Here is a 22,051-nt window from a genome sequence, read left to right as displayed (position 1 = left end):
CCCACAAAATCTTCGCTCTGATGCTCGTTCCACTGATTATAGAAGAGTAACTGTTAAAATGGGCATGCGGTTGGCTTCATAGCTCAGAGCGCCAGTCATCGTGGCTGGCTGGTTAACGTGATGGAGTTTGAATCCATTGGGATTTCCCGTTTCTGATTATTCCTGGTTTTAACTCTGTGTCCACAGAGCGAATTGAATCAAATCCACCCAAACAATCGGGCGGTTTCACATTTCCGTTCATTCACAAAAGCATCACGGAACCTGTAGTCAGAAATGGAACAGAGACGGAGCCAGGTTGTGTTTTCAGTGTGTTGTCTCTCCTTCGGCCTCTGTCACGCTGGGTGCGTGTATGTGTCTGGGTTTCTCTGTGTGCGTCAATGTGCTTTAGCTCCCCCTTGGAAATGAACAGCTTTTTAGCGTCACAAATTATCCACAATAGTTCAAAAGTTTAATCATGAAATGTTTCAGAGAAAAGATCAGAGTGAAAGATGTAAGAGGAGTTTGTAATGTTTGGAAGGAGGTGCAGCAAATAAATAGAAGACGGGAATGATGTTACTGCTGACTGAGAGGAATGCATTGTAACGGTGGGGGATTTTATTGATCGGTTAACTGTAAACTTTGAATTCAGAACAAGCTGAGGCACCAGATGGAAACAGCGTTTGGCTTCACGTATGTTAAGAAAGGGTGCAAGCATCGCTACAGCAGGAGGACGGTTAGCTTAGTCGTAGCATATCAGATGTAATTTCAGAATCGTTGGTTGCAGCCCCACGTTAGGCTCCATCATGTTTAAACTTTGCTGCTTTCCTGGGTGACTCCAGCTCTCCATCCCTCCGGCAGCGTCACCAATCAAACTGAATCTTTTTCCATCCCGCTTTGTTGACCTCAGTGTCTGAATGAAAACTGCAATCAATAAAGGTGAAAGAGTTTAATGTTCATTCGGTGAGAAGTTTTCTTCTTAGCCTGGGAATTTTTATCCAGAAATGCGTGATATTTTTGTCAGTGTAAACGGTTAAATCTGGCCCATTAGCACCCAGACGTTACCTTGTATCACGATCTCTATCGGAAGAACCTTACAACCTATCACTGTCCTTCACTCTGTGTTTGTTCTTGACCAGTTGCACATGTGACATTTCCAGCTCGCAAGCAAAACTACAAATCTCACTCCACTGATTCTGACAGAGCTGTTTTCGATCAGGAAGTATTTCAATTTTTCTTAAAATCAAAAACATTAAATCTTAGTACATCGAAGCCAGTCTGCGACCCTGAAAGCGCCGACCCCTCACCACTCGATGACCAGTATCCCACCTGCCCGATTCTCCCAGATACTGATTACATCAATGTGCACAGTGCCAATTATCCACAGACACACTCTCCTACACCGAGCGGAAACGAAATAAGCATTGCATCAAACTGTCACGCATCTGTTTCCAGCAGTGACTGAGAAAACAGACAGCAGAATATGATCAGACCGACAGTTCCATCATCAAATCAGCCTACAGATAGAAAACATAGAATCCCTATCGTGCAGAAGGAGACCAGTCGGCCCATCGATTCTGCACCGGCAACAATCCCACCCAGGCCCTATCCCCTGAACTCCATGCATTTACCCTAGCTAGTCCTCCTGACACTAAGAGGCAATTTATCATGGCAAATCCACCCAATCCGCACATCTTTGGACTGTGGGAGGAAACCGGAGCACTCAGAGTAAACCCACGCAGACACGGGGAGAACATGCACACTCCACACAGACAGTGAGCCAATGTCGGAATTGACCCGGGTCCCTGGCGCTGTGAGGCATCAGTGATAATCATTGTGCCACCATTTGGCCCATAAAAAATTGAAATCATGCAGACTTTCCGCAACCTAACTGAGAAAGTTTAATAATGCATCTGCCCGGTTTCGAACAGGGGACCTTTCGCGTGTGAAGCGAATGTGATGACAATTACAGAAACTGTGATCAACAGAGAGCTTGAACTACCGTCAAGTTTACATCGAGCCAGGCAGAAATCGAACTTGAAATCTTCTGATCCATAATCAGACGCGTTGTGCATTGAGCGACTAACCGACATGAACGCAGGACCTCCCTGCTTCTGATTAGATCTTTATTCTGCAACCTCAGAGCTGGATATTCACATCAGTTTCGGGAGAGATGTTTCTGATCAGCTGTTAATTCCCATCAACTCAGGGCTGAATATTCAGATCGGCTCCAGGAGAAATGTTTCTGACCCTCAGACCAGACCCACTGACGTCACTCGCACTACATAGTGACGTCACATGGGCTATAGGGTGACGTCACACATTCTGACGCCACACATTCCGCATTCTGACGTCTGACGTTGGGCGGCATGGTGCCACAATGGTTAGCACAACTGCCTCACAGCGCCAGGGACACGGGTTCGATTCCAGTCTCGGGTCACTGTCTGTCTGGAATTTGGGTGTTCTCCCCGTGTCTGCGTTCCTCTGGGTGATCCGGTTTCTTCCCACAGTCCAAAGATGTGCGGGTTAGGTTGACTGGCCATGCTGAAAAGCCTCTTCGTGTCAAAGGGATTCGCGGGGTAAAGATGTGAGGTTACAGGGAGAGGGCCTGGGTGGGGCTGTGGTCGGTGCGGGTTCAATGGGCCGAATGGTCTCCTTCTGCACTGTAGGCATTCTATGATTCTATGAGGTTCCAATGCCACGGATGCTCTGACGTCAGAATGCCGGATGTTCTGACGTCACAATACCGGATGCTCTGTCGCATGCGCACTCTCCTCCCCCGCACTATCAATGCTGAAGCTCCTTCACTGATTCACTTTGTGATCACAAGTCCCCGCGACCCGGCTCTCACCGCCACTGTGTAACTGGTTTGGGGTTCGGCTTGATATCCAATAGGGTTGCTTTCCCAGGAGCTTCTCTCAGCCTGGGATCCGCTGACAGCTGTTTCTCACAAGTCTATAGGATCCAACATGTTTCTGACCTTCACTTGGTTGATTATTTTCCTGGATTTCTTACTGTTCCCTCAGTGTAAGTGTGGTCACTATTTCTGACAGGAATATTTCACACCTCAGCAATGTTAGGCTCTGTTAAATTGAACTCAGCTTTATTGTATCATCTCGAATTGTGAATACAATTGTACTTTATTGTGCTACATTATAGTACGATATGCTATTACTGCAAATGTACATATTCTTCCCAGATGCCGCTGGCAGTAAAGAGCTATCACAGTCTCCGGAGTCAGTGGTTGTTACCGAGGGAGCCACTGCATCGTTGAACTGTTCAACCACAGGAGCTGGAAAGGTCCTTCAATGGTACAGACAAAATCTAGACAGAACCGTGCAGCACCTGGTGAGCGGCACCAGCGATCAGGGCAGGATCACGGCTCGGCATACTTTCTCAGAGAACCACAGCGTTATGAATGTTAGTGAAGCTCGGCTGACAGACACCGCCACCTATTTCTGTGCAATGGAGGCACAATGTAGCAAATACCATACAGGGCCGTACAAAAACCTGCCGCGATCATCCAGAAAGTGGAGCCTGTGCAGAGAGCTGGGCTTTTAATCACTCTCTCCCTTGGATACGCGCCACAGTCACCCGATCAGTGAGATCTGTTGCCGATTTGGGTTTACTCTTTAAAATCAAAAAAGAACGGATAAAATACATTTAAATTGGGTTATTTTCTGTGGAAATGTCATCCGGGCAGCGCATGTTCCATGGTGCTTCCAAATTGGAATAATCGTGGTATTCGGTGAATCAATATTAAAAGGATCCTTGTCTATTTCCTGTGATAAATCCCATTCCAGTCTGTGACACATTCTAAGTTCGGCTGCAGGGACGAGTGACAGACATTGAGTTTCCCAGACTCCATCGGAGTTGAACGCTCTGAAAGACCAGTCAGGAGTGCTAAGGGACAGTCACTCCATATCTGAAAGCTTTCTGTACCTATCTAGACAGCGCAGTATTCCGGGTAAGTTATGGGATATTTAATGAAGTGGTAGAGGGCCAGACATTGAGATAGGTCCCAAAATCTCTCAGACCGGTTCGCTGTTCATTTGAACGAACAAAGACAGCAATGCACCTGGTCGATAAATAAACGACCAAGTCATCCCATTTTCACAGAAAAGTGGACAGGGATCGAAAAATGTTATTCATTGCATTGCTATTTGTTACCATCTGGAGTAGAGCGCCGCAAACTATAAGGGAAGAGCATTCAATAGTAAATTTCAAAAAGGCATTGTCAGACCTTGAGAACGGAAAATAACACGTGGAATGAGGGGTGAGAAGAACAATTGGGAAATGTCTTTCATTGAGCCACAGGGAGAGTCAATTGTTTATGATCCATTCGCGCCCGTCCGACACTATTTTTTCTCAGTCACTTGAGCAGTCAGCAGATGCAGGGTAGTCACAGACTGCTGCAGGTTCAGCTGTCGCTGTTTCCTCTCCATCACCTGCGACTGCAGCTGAGAACTCCGCACTTCCATCAGCTTTGAGTCTGCGGTGACCCCGGTCACAGCTTCCGGTTGCTGCGTTCACTCTAACACCATTGTGCTTTTCGAGACATTGCTGCCGCTGGTCGATTTCTGTCATTGGTTAGATCAGAAGTTCAGTGCTTCAGTCTATTCATCAGTGTAGCAAGTAAGCTTATATTAACACTGCAGTGAAGTTACTGTGGAAATCCCCTCGTCGCCATATTCCGGCGCCTGTTCGGGTACACTGAGGGAGAGTTTAGCATGGCTGATTAGCGACTGATTCAGGAAGTGGTGCGTGGTACTGTCGGATAATACAGCCTTTTTAACGAGGTGAGTCTGTGTTGAAATTATGATGGAGCATTCCAAGTATTCATAACTACAGCAGACTTTGACACATCAAATGTTTGGTTCTAGGAATTGCTGGGGCATTCTCAGTTAACGGCCCTGGAAGATGATATAACAGTAATATTTGGCTACATGATCTCTACATCTAAGAGCTTTCATTACCGCTGCTCTGAAGTAGATTTGGAGGTTAACTGCATGCATTGCGCCATAAAGATATGTCTCATGATTTTGCAATCTGTTCCTCTTGTGACCTAGACAAGATGTGTAGATGCCGGCGCTGGACTGGGGTAAACACAGTAAGAAGTTTAACAACACCAGGTTAAAGTCCAACAGGTTTATTTGGTAGCAAAAGCCACAGGCTTTCGGAGCGCTGCTCCTTCATCAGGTGAGTGGGAGTTCTGATCACAAACAGGGCACAAAGAGACAAACGCAATTTACATGAATAATGATTGGAATGGGAGTCTTTACAGCTAATCAAGTCTTAAAGGGACAGACAATGTGAGCGGAGGAAGCATTAAGCACAGGTTAAAGAGATGTGTATTGTCTCCAGACAGGACATTTAGTGAGATTTTGCACATCCAGGCAAGTTGTGGGGGGGGGGGGGGGGTTACAGATAGTGTGACATGAACCCAATATCCCGATTTAGGCCGTCCTCATGTGTGCGGAACCTGGCTATCAGTCTCTGCTCAGCGACTCTGTGCTGTCGTGTGTCGTGAAGGCCGCCTTGGAGAACGCTTACCGGGAGACCAGAGGTTGAATGCCCGTGACCGCTGAAATGCTCCCCAACAGGAAGAGAACAGTCTTGCCTGGTGATTATCGAGTGGTGTTGATTCATCCGTTGTCATAGTGTCTGCATGGTTTCCCCAATGTACCATGCCTCGGGACATCCTTTCCTGCAGCATAACAGGTGGACAGCGTTGGCCGAGTTGCAAGAGTATGTACCGTGTACCTGGTGGATGGTGTTCTCGCGTGAGATGATGGCATCTGTGTCGATGATCCGGCACGTCTTGCAGAGGTTGCTGTGGCAGGGTTGTGTGGTGCCGTGGTCACTGATCTCCTGAAGGCTGGGTAGTTTGCTGCGGACAATGGTCTGTTTGAGGTTGTGTGGTTGTTTGAAGGCAAGATGTGTGGGTGTGGGGATGGCCTTGGTGAGATGTTCATCGTCATCAATGACATGTTGAAGGCTCCGGAGGAGATGTTGTAGCTTCTCGGCTCCGGGGAAGTACTGGACGACGAAGGGTACTCTGTCCACCATGTCCCGTGTTTGTCTTCTGAGGAGGTCGGTACAGTTTTTCGCTGTGGCGCGCCGGAACTGTCGATTGATGAGTCGAGCGCCATATCCTGTTCTTATGAGGGTATCTTTCAGCGTCTGGAGGTGTCTGTTTTGCGATCCTCCTCATCCGAGCAGATCCTGTGTTTACGGAGGGCTTTTCCGAAGGGGATGGCTTCTTTAACGTGTTTAGGGTGGAAGCTGGAGAAGTGGAGCATCATGAGGTTATCCGTGGGCTTGCAGTACAGTGAGTTGCTGAGGTGGCCGTCCTTAATGGAGATGCGTGTGTTCAAGAATGCAACCGATTCCGGAGAGTAGTCCATGGTGAGTCTGATGGTGGGATGGAACTTGTTGATGTCATCATATAGTTGTTTCAGTGATTGTTCACCATGAGTCCAAAGGAAGAAAATGTCATCGATGTATCTAGTGTATAGCATCGGTTGAAGGTCCTGTGCGGTGAAAAAGTCTTGTTCGAACCTGTGCAAAATCTCACGAGCTGTCCTGTCTGGAGACAATACACATCTCTTTAACCTGTGCTTAATGCTCCCTCCACTCACATTGTCTGTACCTTTAACTGCATTGCCACTTTCAATGACCATTCTGTTACCATGGGGATCAGCCTCTGATCTTCGGGTAATCGTTTTCCAAGGCAGCCTTCACGACACACGGCAACGCCGAATCGCCCAGCAGAAACTGATAGCCAAGTTCCGCACACATGCGGACGGCCTCAACCGGGATCGTGGGTTTATGTCACACTTTCTGTAACCCCCCACGACTTGCCTAGTTTTGCAAAATCTCAATAACTGTCCTGGCTGGAGACAATACACACCTGTTTAACCTGTGCTTAACCCTCTCTCCACTCACAATGTCTGCACCTTTAAGACTTGATTACCTGTAAAGACTCGCATTCCAAACATTATCTTGTAAATTGGGTCTGTATCCCTGTATGCCCTGTTTGTGAACACAACTCCTCGCTCACCTGAGGAAGGAGAGACACTGCAAAAGCTTGTGCTAACAAATAAACCTGTTGGACTTTAACGCGTTGTTGTGAGACTTCTTCGGGTGCTTACCCCAGTCCAACGCTGGCATCTCCACATTATGGCCGCCAGAGGGAGACGATGTTAAGTTCGGTACATGTATTGTGGTGTTCTTGTATGGGTCTCGCTATATCTGTAGCAGTGTGGACTCCAAGGAACAGAAATATACCGCACTGTCAGCCATGAATGTGTTGCCGATCGTCAGCTCGGTGATCTTGGCAGTTTTATTTAGTGTAGCTGAAAAGCGGTCGCTAATGTCGGCGTGTCTATACATTTTCACACCCAGAATGTGAAGCATATACTGTGGAGACTGCCCGGGACTCTGGCTGTACCAGTACACATAAGGGTTGGAATCACTTGTCTTAAATTTGCAGGTTATTGTGACATTACTTTCCTCTTGAACTGTTTTTTCGCCAACCGGCTGCTCCACTGTGTCTTGGTGACTCCAGTCTAATGTAAAATTATAGTAAAGGTAAAAACAATCAGCTGCAGCCTAATATTTATAAACCAAATTGTCATTTAACCATCACTCATATTTTACCAGCAATGATATCCGGCATTACAGGGAAGGAAATATATAGAACTTGGGGAATAGGAGCAGGGTTTGCCATTCGGCACTTAGAGCCTGTTCGGCCATTCATTATGATTACGGCTGATTATCCAATTCCATAACCTGTTCTCACCTTCCCCCCATATCCTTTGACACCCTTTGCCCCAGGAGTTACTTACTAAGAACTGAAATAATGATGAGAATCGAAGCAGGACGGTTCCCCATGATCCTTCCTGGGTCTGTAACTCTGCCGTGATGGAAATCCTCTGTGAGAGACAACCATACAGATCTCCGCTCACTGCACTGCTGATCCAACCAATGAGTGGAATGGAGCAGCGGCAGCAATCTGTCCAATCACACAATCAGGTCAGAGTGAGAGCAGCAAACGGAAGCAATGGGCGGGGATACGGCAGACTCAATATTGAGTGACGTTTGCGGTGACTCTCAGCTGCACTCGGAGTGAATGGAGCGGAAATAGCGACGGTTGAATCCACAAAAGTCTCTGACCATTCAGCACCTGCTCACTATTCAGGTTTCTACCGACAAATCGAGCGGTTGGGGCATGAAGCAACGAGAATCATAGAATCCTGGAGCACCGGCTGAGGCCATTCGGCCTACCAATGCTTCCTTGGAAAAGTTCTCCGAAACATCTTCCATCTCCAGATAATCCAGATAATCCACAGAGACAGGATTTATTTCTAACATTTATTTTCCTTGTTTTGGAATGTCAATTATCAAACAGGAGTGACCACCCACTCCCCCCTCCCCACCTCCCTCCTTCCCCCCCCCCTCCCCCCCCCCCTCCCCCCTCCCTCCCCCCCCCCCCCCCACACACACACACACCCATTCGAAATCTGATTGAACAGACTGCGCCAATCCAAGCATGCCAATTAGAAAGTCACTTGTGAACATCGCCAAAGCCAATAGGGATGAGCTCCTGAAAGATGTCACAATGGGGCTGTCAGTGATCGGAAACAACACAATCACCGATGTCCTTTTAAGAAGATTCGTTTCATTGTAAGTAACAAGGTAGGAATTGAAATGGCATAATTTATTGGAAAGAAAAGAGAAATCATGTCTAACTAATGTATTAGAGTTCTTCGAGGAAGTCTCATCCAGAGTGGATAGAGGGGAATCAGTATATGTGTTCAGTTTGGACTTCCAGAAGACGTTCGACAAGGTACCTCACAAAATGTTAACTCATCACATAAGAGCCCATGGTGTTCATGGTAGTATATTGGAATAGAAGGGAATTGGCTGATGGGCAAGAAACAGCAATTTGGGATAAAGGGTTTTCAGTTTTGCGACGTGTACTGGTGGGGTTCCAGAGGAATTAGTGCCTGGCGGACAACTGCATACAATAAATGTTAGTGACTTGGAGGGAGGGAGCATATATACTGTAGCAAAAGCTGCAGACACAAACATAGGTGGAAAGGCAAGTTACGACAGGGAAATAAATAGTTGAGAGAGATATTGATAAGTTTTTTAATTCGGCGGTAAGTTCGAAAAGGGAGTTTAATGTGGGGAAAAATGAAAATGTTCATTTTGGAAGGGAGAACAAAAGAACAGAGTATTATGCAAATAGGGAAGCTGTGTAAAGGTGCCGCACAAAGGGACTTAGGGGTACTTGTACATGAAATACAGAAAATGAGCAGACATATGCAGCAGGTAATCAGGAAGGCTAATGAGATGTTGGATTGTAAGAATAGGGAAGTCTTGCTGCAACTGTACAAGGTACTGGTGAGACCACATCTGGAGTTCCGTAAGCAGCTTTCGTCTCTTTATTTGAGGACATATATTATTTCATTGGAGGTAGTTCAGAGAAGGTTCACAAGGCTGATCCCCGGTACGGAGGGATTGTCTTATGAGGAAATATTAAACAGGTTGTGTCTCTACTCACTGGAATTTAGAAAAATGGGATGTGATGTTAGTGAAACATATGGGATTATTGAGGGGCTTGAGAGTGTAAATGCTGAGAGGATGTTTCCCCTCGTGGGAGAGTGTAGGGACAGAGGGCATACTCTCAGAATAAACGAGCGCTAATTTAAGACTGAGATTATGTGTTCTGTTAGGGTCAACACCACTGGCATCTTCCACAGTAAGAATTCTCACAACACCGGGTTAAAAACCAGCAGATATATTTGGAATCACGAGCTTTCGGAACGCTGTTCCTTCATCAGATATGTCACCCGTTTGACTGACTTAGTGCTGTGAGACTTCTAACTTTGCCTACCCCTGTACAACGCCGGCATCTCCACATCATGGATCCTCCATAGTGCATAGAAACATCGATATAGAAACATAGTAACTAGACTCAGGAGCTTGCACCGACAACAATCCTGTCACAGCACAGTGGCACAGTGGTTAGCACTGCTGCTTCACAGTGTCAGGGACCCAGGTTCGAACCCCAGCTTGGGTCACTGTCTGTGTGGAGTTTGCACGTTCTCCCCGTATCTGCATGGGTTTCCTCCGGGTGCTCCAGTTTCTTCCCACAGTTTGAAAGACGTGCTGGTTCGATGCATTGACTATGCTAAATTTTCCCTGTGTACCCGAACAGGCAGTGGAGTGTAGCGACCAGGGGATTTTCACAGTACCTTCATTGTAGGGTAATGTAAGCCTTACTTGTGACTAATAAATAAACTTTAGAACAAAGAACAGTACAGCACTGGAAACAGGCCCTTCGGCCCTCCAAGCCTGTGCCGCTCATTGGTCCAACTAGACCATTCGTTTGTATCCCTCCATTCCCAGACTGCTCATGTGACTAACCAGATAAGTCTTAAACGATGCCAGCATGTCTACTTGGCAGCGCAATCCAGGCCCCCACCATTCTCTGTGTAAAAAACATCCCTCTGATATCTGAGTTATACCTCGCCCCTCTCACCTTGAGCCCGTGAACCCTCATGATCATCACCTCCGACCTGGGAAAAAGCTTCCCACTGTTCACCCTATCTATACCCTTCATAATTTTGTACACCTCTATTAGGTCTCCCCTCATTCTCCGTCTTTCCAGGGAGAACAAGCCCAGTTTACCCAATCTCTCCTCAGGCAACACCCTGATAAACCTTCTCTGCACTCTCTCTAAAGCCCCCACGTCCTTCTGGGAGTGGGGCGACCAGAACTGGATGCAGTGCTCCAAATGTGGCCTAACCAGTGTTCTATACAGCTGCAACATCAGACTCCAGCTTTTATACTCTATACCCCGACCTATAAAGGCAAGCATACCATATGCCTTCTTCACCACCTTCTCCACCTGTGCTGCCACCTTCAAGGATTTGTGGACTTGCACACCTAGGTCCCTCTGTGTTTTTATACCCTTGATGGCTCTGCCATTTATTGTATAATTCCCCCCTACATTAGTTCTTCCAAAATGGATCACTTCGCATTTATCTGGATTAAATTCCATCTGCCAATTCCATATGGCGGATATAGAACAATGTAGCTAAATGTGAAGTTATAAAGCTCAGTATGAAAAAATAAAGGAAAAGTATCATTTAAACGATGATATATTGGGAGGAGTGGATGTACAAAGGGATCTTCAACACCAATCAGTGAAGGTAGAAAAGCTGGTGCAGCAAGCAATTGGAAAGGCAAATGAGGTGTTGGCCTTCATTGCAAAAGGATTTAAATTCAGAAGTAGGGATGTCTTACTACAGGACCTTGTTGAGTTCACACCTGGATTATTGAATGCAGTTTTGGTCTCATTGGGTAAGCACGGACATACTTGCCATCGAGGGAGTACAGTGAACCTTCACTAGGCTGATACCGGGGTTGGTGGGACTGAGCTATGAGAGATTGGTTGGACTGGGCTTGTAATCACTAGAATCTAGAAGGATGAGAGAAGATCTGATTGAACCGTATAACATTCTATGAGAGCTGGACAGTTTAGATGCGGGAAGGATGTTTTCCACGGTTGGGACGTCTAGATCCAGGGGGTGCAGTGTCAGGAAATGGGATATTTAGGACTGAGATGAGAGAAATTTTCTTCACTGCAAGGGTAATGTACCTTTGGAAATCAGCTGCCACAGAAGGCTGTGGAGGCGAAGTCACTGAATATATTCTAGAAGGAAATCGATTGTTTTTTTTAGATTTTAATGACACCAAGGGTTTTTGGAAAAGGAGGAATATGGCACTGAAGTCCTGGATCAGCCATGACCACATTGAACAAAGAACAAAGAACAAAGAACAATACAGCACAGGAACAGGCCCTTCGGCCCTCCAAGCCTGCGCCACTCATGTGCCCAACTAGACCATTCGTTTGTATCCCTCTATTCCCAGTCTGTTCATGTGGCTATCTAGTCTTAAACGATCCCAGCGTGTCCGCCTCAATCACCTTGCTTGGGAGTGCATTCCAGGCCCCCACCACCCTCTGTGTAAAATACGTCCCCCTGACATCTGTGTTGAACCTTGCCCCCCTCACCTTGAACCTGTGACCCCCTTGTGTTCGTCACCTCCGACCTGGGAAAAAATTTCCCACTGTTCACTCTATCTATGCCCTTCATAATTTTATACACCTCTATTCGGTCGCCCCTCATCCTCCGTCTTTCCAGGGAGAACATCCCCAGTTTACCCAATCTCTCCTCATAGATAATACCAGGCAACATCTTGGTAAACCTCCTCTGTACTCTCTCCAAAGCCTCCACGTCCTTTTGGTAGTGTGGCGACCAGAACTGGATGCAGTATTCCAAATTTGGCCTAAGCAACGTTCTATACAGCCGCAACATCATATGCCAACTTTTATATTCTATGCCCCGTCCAATAAAGGCAAGCATGCCATATGCCTTCTTGACCACCCTCTCCACCTGTGCTGCCATCTTAAAGGATCTGTGGACTTGTGCACCCAGGTCCCTCTGTGTGTCTATACTCCTGATGGCTCTGCCATTTATTGCATAGCTCCCCCTTACATTAGATCTACCGAAATGCATCACTTCGCATTTATCTGAATTAAATTCCATCTGCCATTTCTCCGCCCAATGTTCCAGCCTATCTATATCCTGCTGCATTCTCTGATCATGTTCATCACTATCCGCAACTCCAGCAATCTTTGTGTCGTCCACAAACTTACTGATCACACCAGCTACACCTTCCTCCAAATCATTTATATATATCAGAAACAGCAGAGGTCCCAGAGCAGAGCCCTGCGGAACACCACTAGTCATGATGTGGAGATGCCGGCGTTGGACTGGGGGAACACGGTAAGAAGTCTCACAACACCAGGTTAAAGTCCAACAGGTTTATTTGGTAACAAATACCACAAGCTTTCGGAGCACTGCTCCTTCGTCAGATGGTACCATCTGAGGGAACCTGAGGGAACAGGACCCTATATTTTGAGATGGGTTGGAACTGGGGTCAGTCATTCCCAATCTCCATTCAACAACATCAATCCCGGAAAAGATATCACCACCCGCGCTCCGTATTTATAAAACTCAAAGTGCAAACTGTAATAATCCCGTCTCATTATAAACGAGATTATGGAACAGAGCATGTGAGGTGAAACTGAGTGTTTCAGAAAGAATAGGTCCGATTTTTAATGTGTTTATGTGAAACTTTGCAGTGAGAGTTTTTGTACCGCGGGAAGTCGAGGCCGACCACTGTGTGTTTCGTATTTGTAATGAGCTTCACAGTAATAGGTGGCGGTGTCTTCAACTCTCAAGTCCCGAATTTCCAGTGAAAATGTCTTTTCTGCTTTATTCACCGACACAACAAATCTCCCTCCGCTGGTGATCCTCTCCCGCTCTGTTCCAGTCTGGGTTTGTCTGAAGAAATCACCATTTTCCAAATAGTAATAACCGCCATAGAAAACACAGGTGACGGTGAGAGACTGATATTCCTTCCTGGTCACTGCTGCTGGGCTCTGTGTCACTGACTGACTGAATGACCCTGGAAATTAATCACAGAGTTTAATGGACCATCAGAGCCGAACCACACAACGGGACTAAAACCCCAGACAGTGTCTGTAATTGGGGTGGACTGGGGCAGTTTTATATTCAATCCACACAATGTGGGTAAGTTTGGTCGGTACTCACGGGGTTAACAGACACACAGGGTGAAAACAAAGAAGATTTCCATCGCTCTGCTGCCTGGAGCTGATGGCTCACATGACGGGGAGATGGAGACTGCAGAGCTGGACGACACTGGGAAGCTGGATCTCAGAATTGCACTGAAATTCTTCGGACCCGACCGGCGGTAAATTAGATCATGCCCAACGTTAAAAAAAACAGACTGAAAGATTTAAAGGCGACAGAAAGCTGTGAACATTCAATCAAAGCTCGTCAGCTATTGCGGCCCCGGAGTTCCCAACCCCAGAATGGACTCCCGCGACACAGCTGGGTGTTGCGATCCACAGTTTGGGTATGTCCCTCTTTATGTGACCTAACGTTGATTGGCAGAGAGCAGTGACCATGAGCTCTGACGAACGGTAATCCAGACAGGAAGCGTTGGCTCTATTCTCTCCCCACAGATTCTGTGAGGTCTGCTGAGATGTTCCAGCATTTTCTGTTATTGCTGCAGGAGGTCATTGATGGGCGGCCCGGATCTATGGTTTCTGGTGGTGTGCTGTGTGAATAACGCTCAAGTAGAAAGAGGGAGCTGTCAATTATCTGTCTCTGCATTGGATGTGTGACATGGATTTGAAATCCCCTCTCACCTCAGTCTGTTGAGGAGGGAATGGGGGACGATATTGTTCTGTTCAGTGGAGCAGCCACAACCCTCTCTCCTCAACGAAGGAATGGGGAGTTCAGTGCGGGTGATTTCTTTGGTTTTCTAATTTCCGCTCTTATTTCAGAAGTTCATGGAATTCTGTAGCAACACCCTGGTCAGGATGGCTGGCCGTCGGTGAAATGTCTCATCTGAAGAGGCGACTCAGATCGACAGCTTTCTTCAGTCCAGTAACCGAGGATCGGGTTGCAATATGATAACTCCCACTGACAATATCCAAGCAGACATACACGATACACAAAGAGCGATCGTTTTTGATTTAAGCAAGCCATTCCTCCGTCATCACCTTCTGTTCTTTGCATTTAAAGCTATGTTTTCATTCAGTAATGCTTAGTTTCCAGTTCTGTCATTTTCAGAATTACCGGGCACAGTGACAGACAATGGACAGTCTCTCGGAAGGACAATGAATATGGTGGGAGCTCTGTGAAAGGGGATCGATTTAAAATCACTCTTATAAACTTTTGAAAACTGTTCGTTGTTTGTTGACATTCACTCACAAAAACTCTCTCTGACCGATACACTCTGTGGCTGCGGTTCGAGGCTCCAGGTAACGACAAAGGGAATGGGAAAGTTCTGTTCAATATTTTAGGCTGCCAAACAAACTGCAATAAAGACCAAAAGTGGACTTCGCAATCCCAGTACTTCGCACAAACTATGGCTAATTTTGCTGCATAAAAAATATGACCAACAGTATGTCAGACAAGATTGGCCGACCCTACTTCTTTTAGACCACCCAGCACAGCAGGAAATCTGCAATGTCCTACTGTCCACCCAAATATATAACTCTCATTATCTTGTCCGTTCCTTACAATAGATTTATTTTCCTTACATAATCCTAGTGTGAACCTGATCCATTCAAAGTTGGTCATTGTTTCAACACGAGGTAAAATAACTGATAGTCTCACATTTTTAATAATTCCTTTTGCTGTCGAACAATTTACAGCTCAGCACAGAACTTACCAGAAAACCTAACTCTTTTTTGCCACCCTTTTCTCAGAAACCAAATCGTATGCTGAATCTTACAACGGATTTTGAAACTCTGTTGGTGTTTCACCAATGCCTTGATTATTAATGTGCACGCCACTCCTTGATTATGACACTAAGCTTTGTCTCTTAGTGTTTGACCAAACTCTGATTGTTATTTCATTCGTCCTTGTCTCAGTGATCATCACATTAATTTTTGCATGTCTTAGTGTTCCGGTCCTTGAGTATTATTCTACTGGTCGCTGGCCTGTTGATTATTACACGAGACTCAGTCTCCCTTACCGTTTCAGAAGGCCCTATTTATCATTATTCAAGTTCTTGGTTCGTTAAATAATACATTGAAGAACGCGTTGTAATTTATACACAAGTTTCAATCTATACCTGGATGACAATTGACGGTTTCCCAACTGTTAACGAACTTGCTCCTCTCTCTGTTTAGCCTTGTTGGCCCTTTCTGTGTTGCCATTACACGATCTATTTCAATTGTACCAGACGCTGTCACAGAGTACTCTTGATCATGTCATCGTTCATTATTCAGACTTGACTTTGCCACTATTTATATTACATTGGATACTGTCTTTATTTATGTTACACTTGATCCTGTCTCATGTTGCTTAAGCGAGACACGGTCTCTGTTTATATTACGCTGTCTAGGTCCTGTCTCATTTTTTACTTCACTAGATGACATTCAATTTCACATTTGATTGACCTTGCCTCTGTTGCTACTACACTGTTCCAAGCCATGTCCAGGATTTTAGTTTTAGTTAACTTGTCATTCTTTGAGTTGCACCAGGCCCTAGTCCAGTTTCACTGTACCAGTCCATGACCATGTTCCTATTAAAATAGACGCTAAATCATACTTTCGACACATGTCTGAATTTATTTGAACTCAGCCTCATTAATTGTTATTGTACGAGAATATATCTCTTTTTAATTATATTTCCCCTGCTGCTGTTGATGGTTGCCACTGAACATGTTGTTATATTTCCATGCAATGCCGCAGTTCCTATTTCACCTGACGATGTCTCTGCTTATCTTGTACCAGATCATTTGTCAACTGATCTGTTACTGCATCAGAAACTCTGAACCCGAGTATCTGGAGGTTCTTCCTGCACTTGGAGTTTAGCAGAACACATACAGTTTCTATATGACTCAGTATTGCGCGTGATAATCTCCAGCTTAAATATTCTTCCAGGTTCGCTATTTTTGTTGAAATAATTCAGATCTGAATTATTTAAATATGCAGATGAAATTGAAGCGTTAATCACTGAAAGGCTTACCAATAAACTAAACACATGAAATAGTCTGACACTCAAAAGCAAGATTGGGAGGCTGGCAGAGATAGAAATATCTATTGTCAGCATTTCCTTCTGAAAGACAAAAAAACAGGTTTTCTGGACATAGCTAAGCTGAGTGGCTCGATCGTCGAATCCCTACAGTGCAGTAGGAGGACATTCGGCCTATCGAGTCCGCACCGACATACTCAAACTTACCCCGTAACCCCACGTATTTACCCTGCCAATCCCCCAAACCTAACCTTGGGATACTAAGGGATAACTTAACATGGGCAACCGACCTAACCTGCACACCTCTGGATTATGGGAGGAACAGTAAGAAGTCTCACAACACCAGGTTAAAGTCCAAAATAGACTTCTTACTGTGCTTACCCCAGTCCAACGCCGGCATCTCCACATTATGGGAGGAAACCAGAGCACCCAGAGGAAATCCGCAAAGACACGGGGAGAATGTGCAAACTCCACATAGACAGTGACCCAAGGCTGGAATCGAGCCCGGATCCCGGGAACTGTGAGCAGTCGTGCCATTGTATAGTCGTGCAACTGTGCCACCATGCCGCCCATCGCCATTCTCAGCCAACAATTCACCCACCAATATAATGTGATCATCAAACTTGTGAATATTACAAAATGGAAGTCATGAAACTGTGAGTTAATCTGTTTGTTTAGCGAAGGGAACTCAGATGTATGTTGCAACATTATTATTCCTCTGGGGCCTTTCATTTAGAATAAATGAGGGAGGGTTTGAGTGTGTCGCAGATCTAAGGAATACGGCTTGAGAATCCATCAGCTCCTGGTAGACAATGCATGCACCAGCGAATGGACCCTTCTTTGCTATGTTCTATCCAATCCTTGCTGTTATTGGTGTCCCTGGTAAGTAATGAATCCCAATAGCGTTATTTTTCTTTTGAGAATTTGCAGGATTGTTTTCTTTTCAGAATCAACATTAGCTTTCCAATATTTAGTCCTGCCTGCGTGTGAGGGGCTTCAACCGAATCCCCATATCTATAGCTGCCTTATGTGGTATTATATCGTGGTGTGGTAAATTTTGGTGCATTAATTCAACTTGTTATACGGGGCATTATAAGATAGTATTTTATTCATTATGCTGCACATTCATATAAATACCGTTTATTAGATCGTTGACACATGGATTGTAACACAATTAATGTTGTATGAGCATTGATTTGTCATATTGTTGAAATTTGGGTTTTCTATTTTTTTTAAAAAATGCAATCTACTGCTTCTCGTGTTATGTGGATTATTAGTTGCGGATGACAAGTTACAACATTATTATAATGTTGTAACTTGTATGTTCGTGCACTGATCTTATTGCAATATTGGAAAATGAGTTACCACAGAACAATCAGATTAATGAATTCTGATATAAAATACAAAGAACAAAGAACAGTACAGCACAGGAAACAGGCCCTTCGGCCCTCCAAGCCTGTGCCGCTCCTCGGTCCAACTAGACCAATCGTTTGTACCCCTCCATTCCCAGGCTGCTCATGTGACTATCCAGGTAAGTCTTAAACGATGTCAGCGTGCCTGCCTCCACCACCCTACTTGGCAGCGCATTCCAGGCCCCCACCACCCTCTGTGTAAAAAACATCCCTCTAATATCTGAGTTATACTTCGCCCCTCTCACCTTGAGCCCGTGACCCCTCGTGAACGTCACTTCTGATCTGGGAAAAAGCTTCCCACCGTTCACCCTATCTATCCCCTTCATAATATTGTACACCTCTATTAGATCTCCCCTCATTTTCCGTCTTTCCAGGGAGAACAACCCCAGTCTACCCAATCTCTCCTCATAGCTAAGACCCTCCATACCAGGCAACATCCTGGTAAACCTTCTCTGCACTCTCTCTAACGCCTCCACGTCCTTCTGGTAGTGCGGCGACCAGAACTGGATGCAGTACTCCAAATGTGGCCTAACCAGCGTTCTATACAGCTGCATCATCAGACTCCAGCTTTTATACTCTATACCCCGTCCTATAAAGGCAAGCATACCATATGCCTTCTTCACCACCTTCTCCACCTGTGTTGCCACCTTCAAGGATTTGTGGACTTGCACACCTGGGTACCTCTGTGTTTCTATACTCCTGATGACTCTGCCATTTATTGTATAACTCCTCCCTACATTATTTCTTCCAAAATGCATCACTTCACATTTATCCGGATTAAACTCCATCTGCCACCTCTCCGCCCAATTTTCCAGCCTATCTATATCCTGCTGTATTGCCCGACAATGCTCTTCGCTATCCGCAAGTCCAGCCATCTTCGTGTCATCCGCAAACTTGCTGATTACACCAGTTACACCTTCTTCCAAATCATTTATATATATATCACAAATAGCAGAGGTCCCAGTACAGAGTCTTGCGGAACACCACTGGTCACAGACCTCCAGCTGGAAAAAGACCCTTCGACCACTACCCTCTGTCTCCTATGGCCAAACCAGTTCTCCACCCATCTAGCCACTTCTCCTTGTATCCCATGAGCCTTAACCTTCTTAACCAACCTGCCATGTGAATACAACCTGAATACATTCAGTGATACACGAATTAACATTCTGATCGCTGGAAGTATGTAATAATTGTCGTGTAGTGAGTTCCCCCAACTGAGCAGTCCTCATTGTCAACATAGTATTTCAATTAACGGTGCATAATACATGGTTAATACATAACCACCATTGATATAGGGATTAAATCAGGGCAAACACATGATGCTAGAAATGGAGGTATGCTGCGATCTCAGACACGAGTCATAGAGTCATAGAGGTTTACAGCATGGAAACAGGCCCTTCGCCCCAACTTGTCCATGCCGCTCTTTTTTTTAAAAGCCCTAAACTAATCCCAATTGCCCGCATTTGGTCCATATCCCTCTAAACCCATCGTACCCAGGATATCACAGCGCCGGGATGGCGACGCAGTGGAGTTGTTTGAAAATTGAAACAATGAGACGATTGAAAGGGAGACGGTGCCAGAAGGAGTATCAATGGAAATCACGTGAATGGGATTGATGGATTGTTGGATCTTACTGTGATTAAAACCATTGGCAGCAAATGTTCTAACATAGAAACTTAGAAAATAGAAGCAGCAGCAGACCATTCGGCCCTGCGACCCTGCCCCGCCATTCATTATTGTCATGGCTGGTCATCAAATTCAATATCCTAATCCCGTCTACCCCCATACCCCTTGATCCCGTTAGCCCCAAGAGCAATATCTGATTTCTTCTTGATCTGCATGAGTTTAAATTCGATAGCGAGCTCTGGGGACTGACTCAGTGACCAGAAAGCACAGTTCGGAGTGGGACCCGTAGCAGTGTCTCATGTGTCAGTAATTTTTAATCCCGTGTTAGATATTGAACAATTATGAAAGGTTTTGGAAAATTTAGTAGCCTGGACGTAACAAAGAAACGGATCAGAAAGAATACAGTAATATATTACATGAGTAAATTGCTAATGTTTGGGTAGCCGCTCGGTGATATCACTGTTTCATGATCTCTAACAGCGAATTTTGTGGCGATCATAACCTTATGCCATGGACGGTGTGGACTCTCCCGGTGTATCACCTACTATCTGGTGGCAATAGCGGTGACCGATTTCCTTGTCATCATCACCGGCGTCATCCTGAATCGGACTGGGCGCATCTATTTTGGTGAAAGTGTGCTTTTCACCCACACTGCATGTGCTCTCACCATGATTCTGGCTTTTGTCACACTGGATGGATCAGTCTGGCTGACAGTGGGCTTTACCATCGACCGTTTTGTGGCCATCAGCTGTCAGAGCCTGAAGACAAGATACTGCACAGAGAAAACAGCATTGCTAGTTATAGGAATAGTCTGTGCCCTGAGCTGCATCAAGAATATTCCTTTCTACTTCACCTTCCAGCCCTTGTTCATCCGGGACGAGGTGGCCTGGTTCTGTGATATCAAAGCCAGCTTCAGTACCTCGCCCTTCTGGCAGGCCTTTGACTGGTTGGATCACATCCTAACCCCTTTCCTCCCATTCATACTCATTCTGCTGCTCAACGCCCTCACAATAAAACACATCTTAGCGGCCAGCAGAGCCCGCAGGAGGCTCCGGGGCTCCGACAGTCAGGAAGACCCGGAGATGGCCAACCGTAAGCGATCCATTGTCCTGCTCTTTGCCATCTCGCTCAGCTTCCTCCTCTTGTGGGCTCCTTATGTCGGACATTTTCTCTACGTGCAGATTACAGGTGAGGGCTACTTCAACAGCCTCGATTTCAATGACTCACAGTATATCATTCAGGAGACGACCAACATGCTCCAGCTGCTCAGTTCCTGCAACAACGTCTTCATCTATGCAGTGGCCCAGACCAAGTTTCGAGCGGAGATGATGAAGGTGCTGATGTGGCCAGTCACCATGGTCACTGGTTGCTTTAAGCAGCAACATAAACAGAAAAACGACCTCGCTTGATTTCATTTGCACAGGGGAGGCTCGCTTCCGCCCTTTCCTTTCTCCGGCTCTCTCTTGCTTGTCTCCCACCCGCCTGCCTTTCCCTTTTTCTCGATCTATCTTTCTTCCTCTCTCGCCCTGTCTTCCTCTCGAATCAGAAACTCCTGATTTCCATTTGCCAGGCTAGGTAAATTTAAAACCAGTCATCGAGCGTCGACAGTTTCCTGTTGCAATACTGAGCTATCAGAGGGACAGTCTTTCTGGCTGAGATTCTGAAGAACTCCATGTGTCCTCCATCTCAGATAGAATGTAAAATATACCACTGTCGTTGTTTCCAAAAAGAATAAGGGACGTTCTCTCCAGGGCCCTGAGTCAATAGCTTTCCCTCTTATAACACCGCTAAAAACTGTATTTATTATGTATCTCCATTTTTATGGAATCTTGCTGTTCACACATTTGCGGCCTCGATTCCTCCATTACAGCAGAAGAGTTTTCAATTTGTTTCAGTGCACTTTAGCACATCCTTAGGTATGGAGTGCGCTCAATCCAGGGGTTTCTTACTTACTTATTTACTTTCTTTCTGTCTTTCTTTCTTTCTGTCTCTCTTTCTTTCTGTCTCTCTTTCTTTCTTTATGTCTCTCTCAGTCTCTCTCTCTGTCTCTCTTTCTTTCTTTCTGTCTTTCTTTCTTTCTGTCTTTCTTTCGTTCTGTCTCTCTCTATGTCTCTCTTTCTATCTCTCTTTCTGTCTCTCTTTCTCTCTTTCTGTCTCTCTCCCTGGCTCTCTTTCTTTCTTTCTGTCTCTCTCTCTGTCTTTCTTTCTGTCTCTCTTTCTGTCTCTCTTTCTTTTTCTCTTTCTTTCTCTCTTTCTTTCTCTCTCTCTTTCCAGTGTACGTTAAACAAAGGCATGGCTATGCAATAATATGAAGTGATGAAGAAGCAAATGGTCTATATTTGCTAACATTAAGAATTGTTTATTGTTTTGTATCAGCTGCAA

General features: G+C 45.5%; 2 protein-coding genes and 1 gene segment (V, D, J or C); all 3 read left to right on the top strand.

Annotated features, from left to right (window-relative positions):
* The window catches only part of LOC144483022 (uncharacterized), a 1,062,789-nt gene that overhangs the window by 280,779 nt on the left and 759,959 nt on the right, over positions 1 to 22,051 (top strand). The window lies entirely within an intron of this gene.
* On the top strand, positions 3,142 to 3,537 carry LOC144482989 (T cell receptor alpha variable 22-like). The segment is given in 1 exon segment: positions 3,142 to 3,537. A coding segment is annotated over 1 exon segment (396 nt).
* On the top strand, positions 17,444 to 21,078 carry LOC144482988 (G-protein coupled receptor 15-like). Its single transcript, XM_078201815.1, has 2 exons — positions 17,444 to 17,513; positions 20,150 to 21,078. Exons 1-2 carry the CDS (start codon positions 17,444 to 17,446, stop codon positions 21,076 to 21,078), a joined length of 999 nt encoding a protein of 332 aa, XP_078057941.1.

This window comes from Mustelus asterias, unplaced genomic scaffold, assembly GCF_964213995.1.
Source record: "Mustelus asterias unplaced genomic scaffold, sMusAst1.hap1.1 HAP1_SCAFFOLD_44, whole genome shotgun sequence".
In the NCBI taxonomy this organism is placed as follows: Eukaryota; Metazoa; Chordata; class Chondrichthyes; order Carcharhiniformes; family Triakidae; genus Mustelus; species Mustelus asterias.
This window is presented reverse-complemented; position numbering and strand designations above follow the sequence as displayed.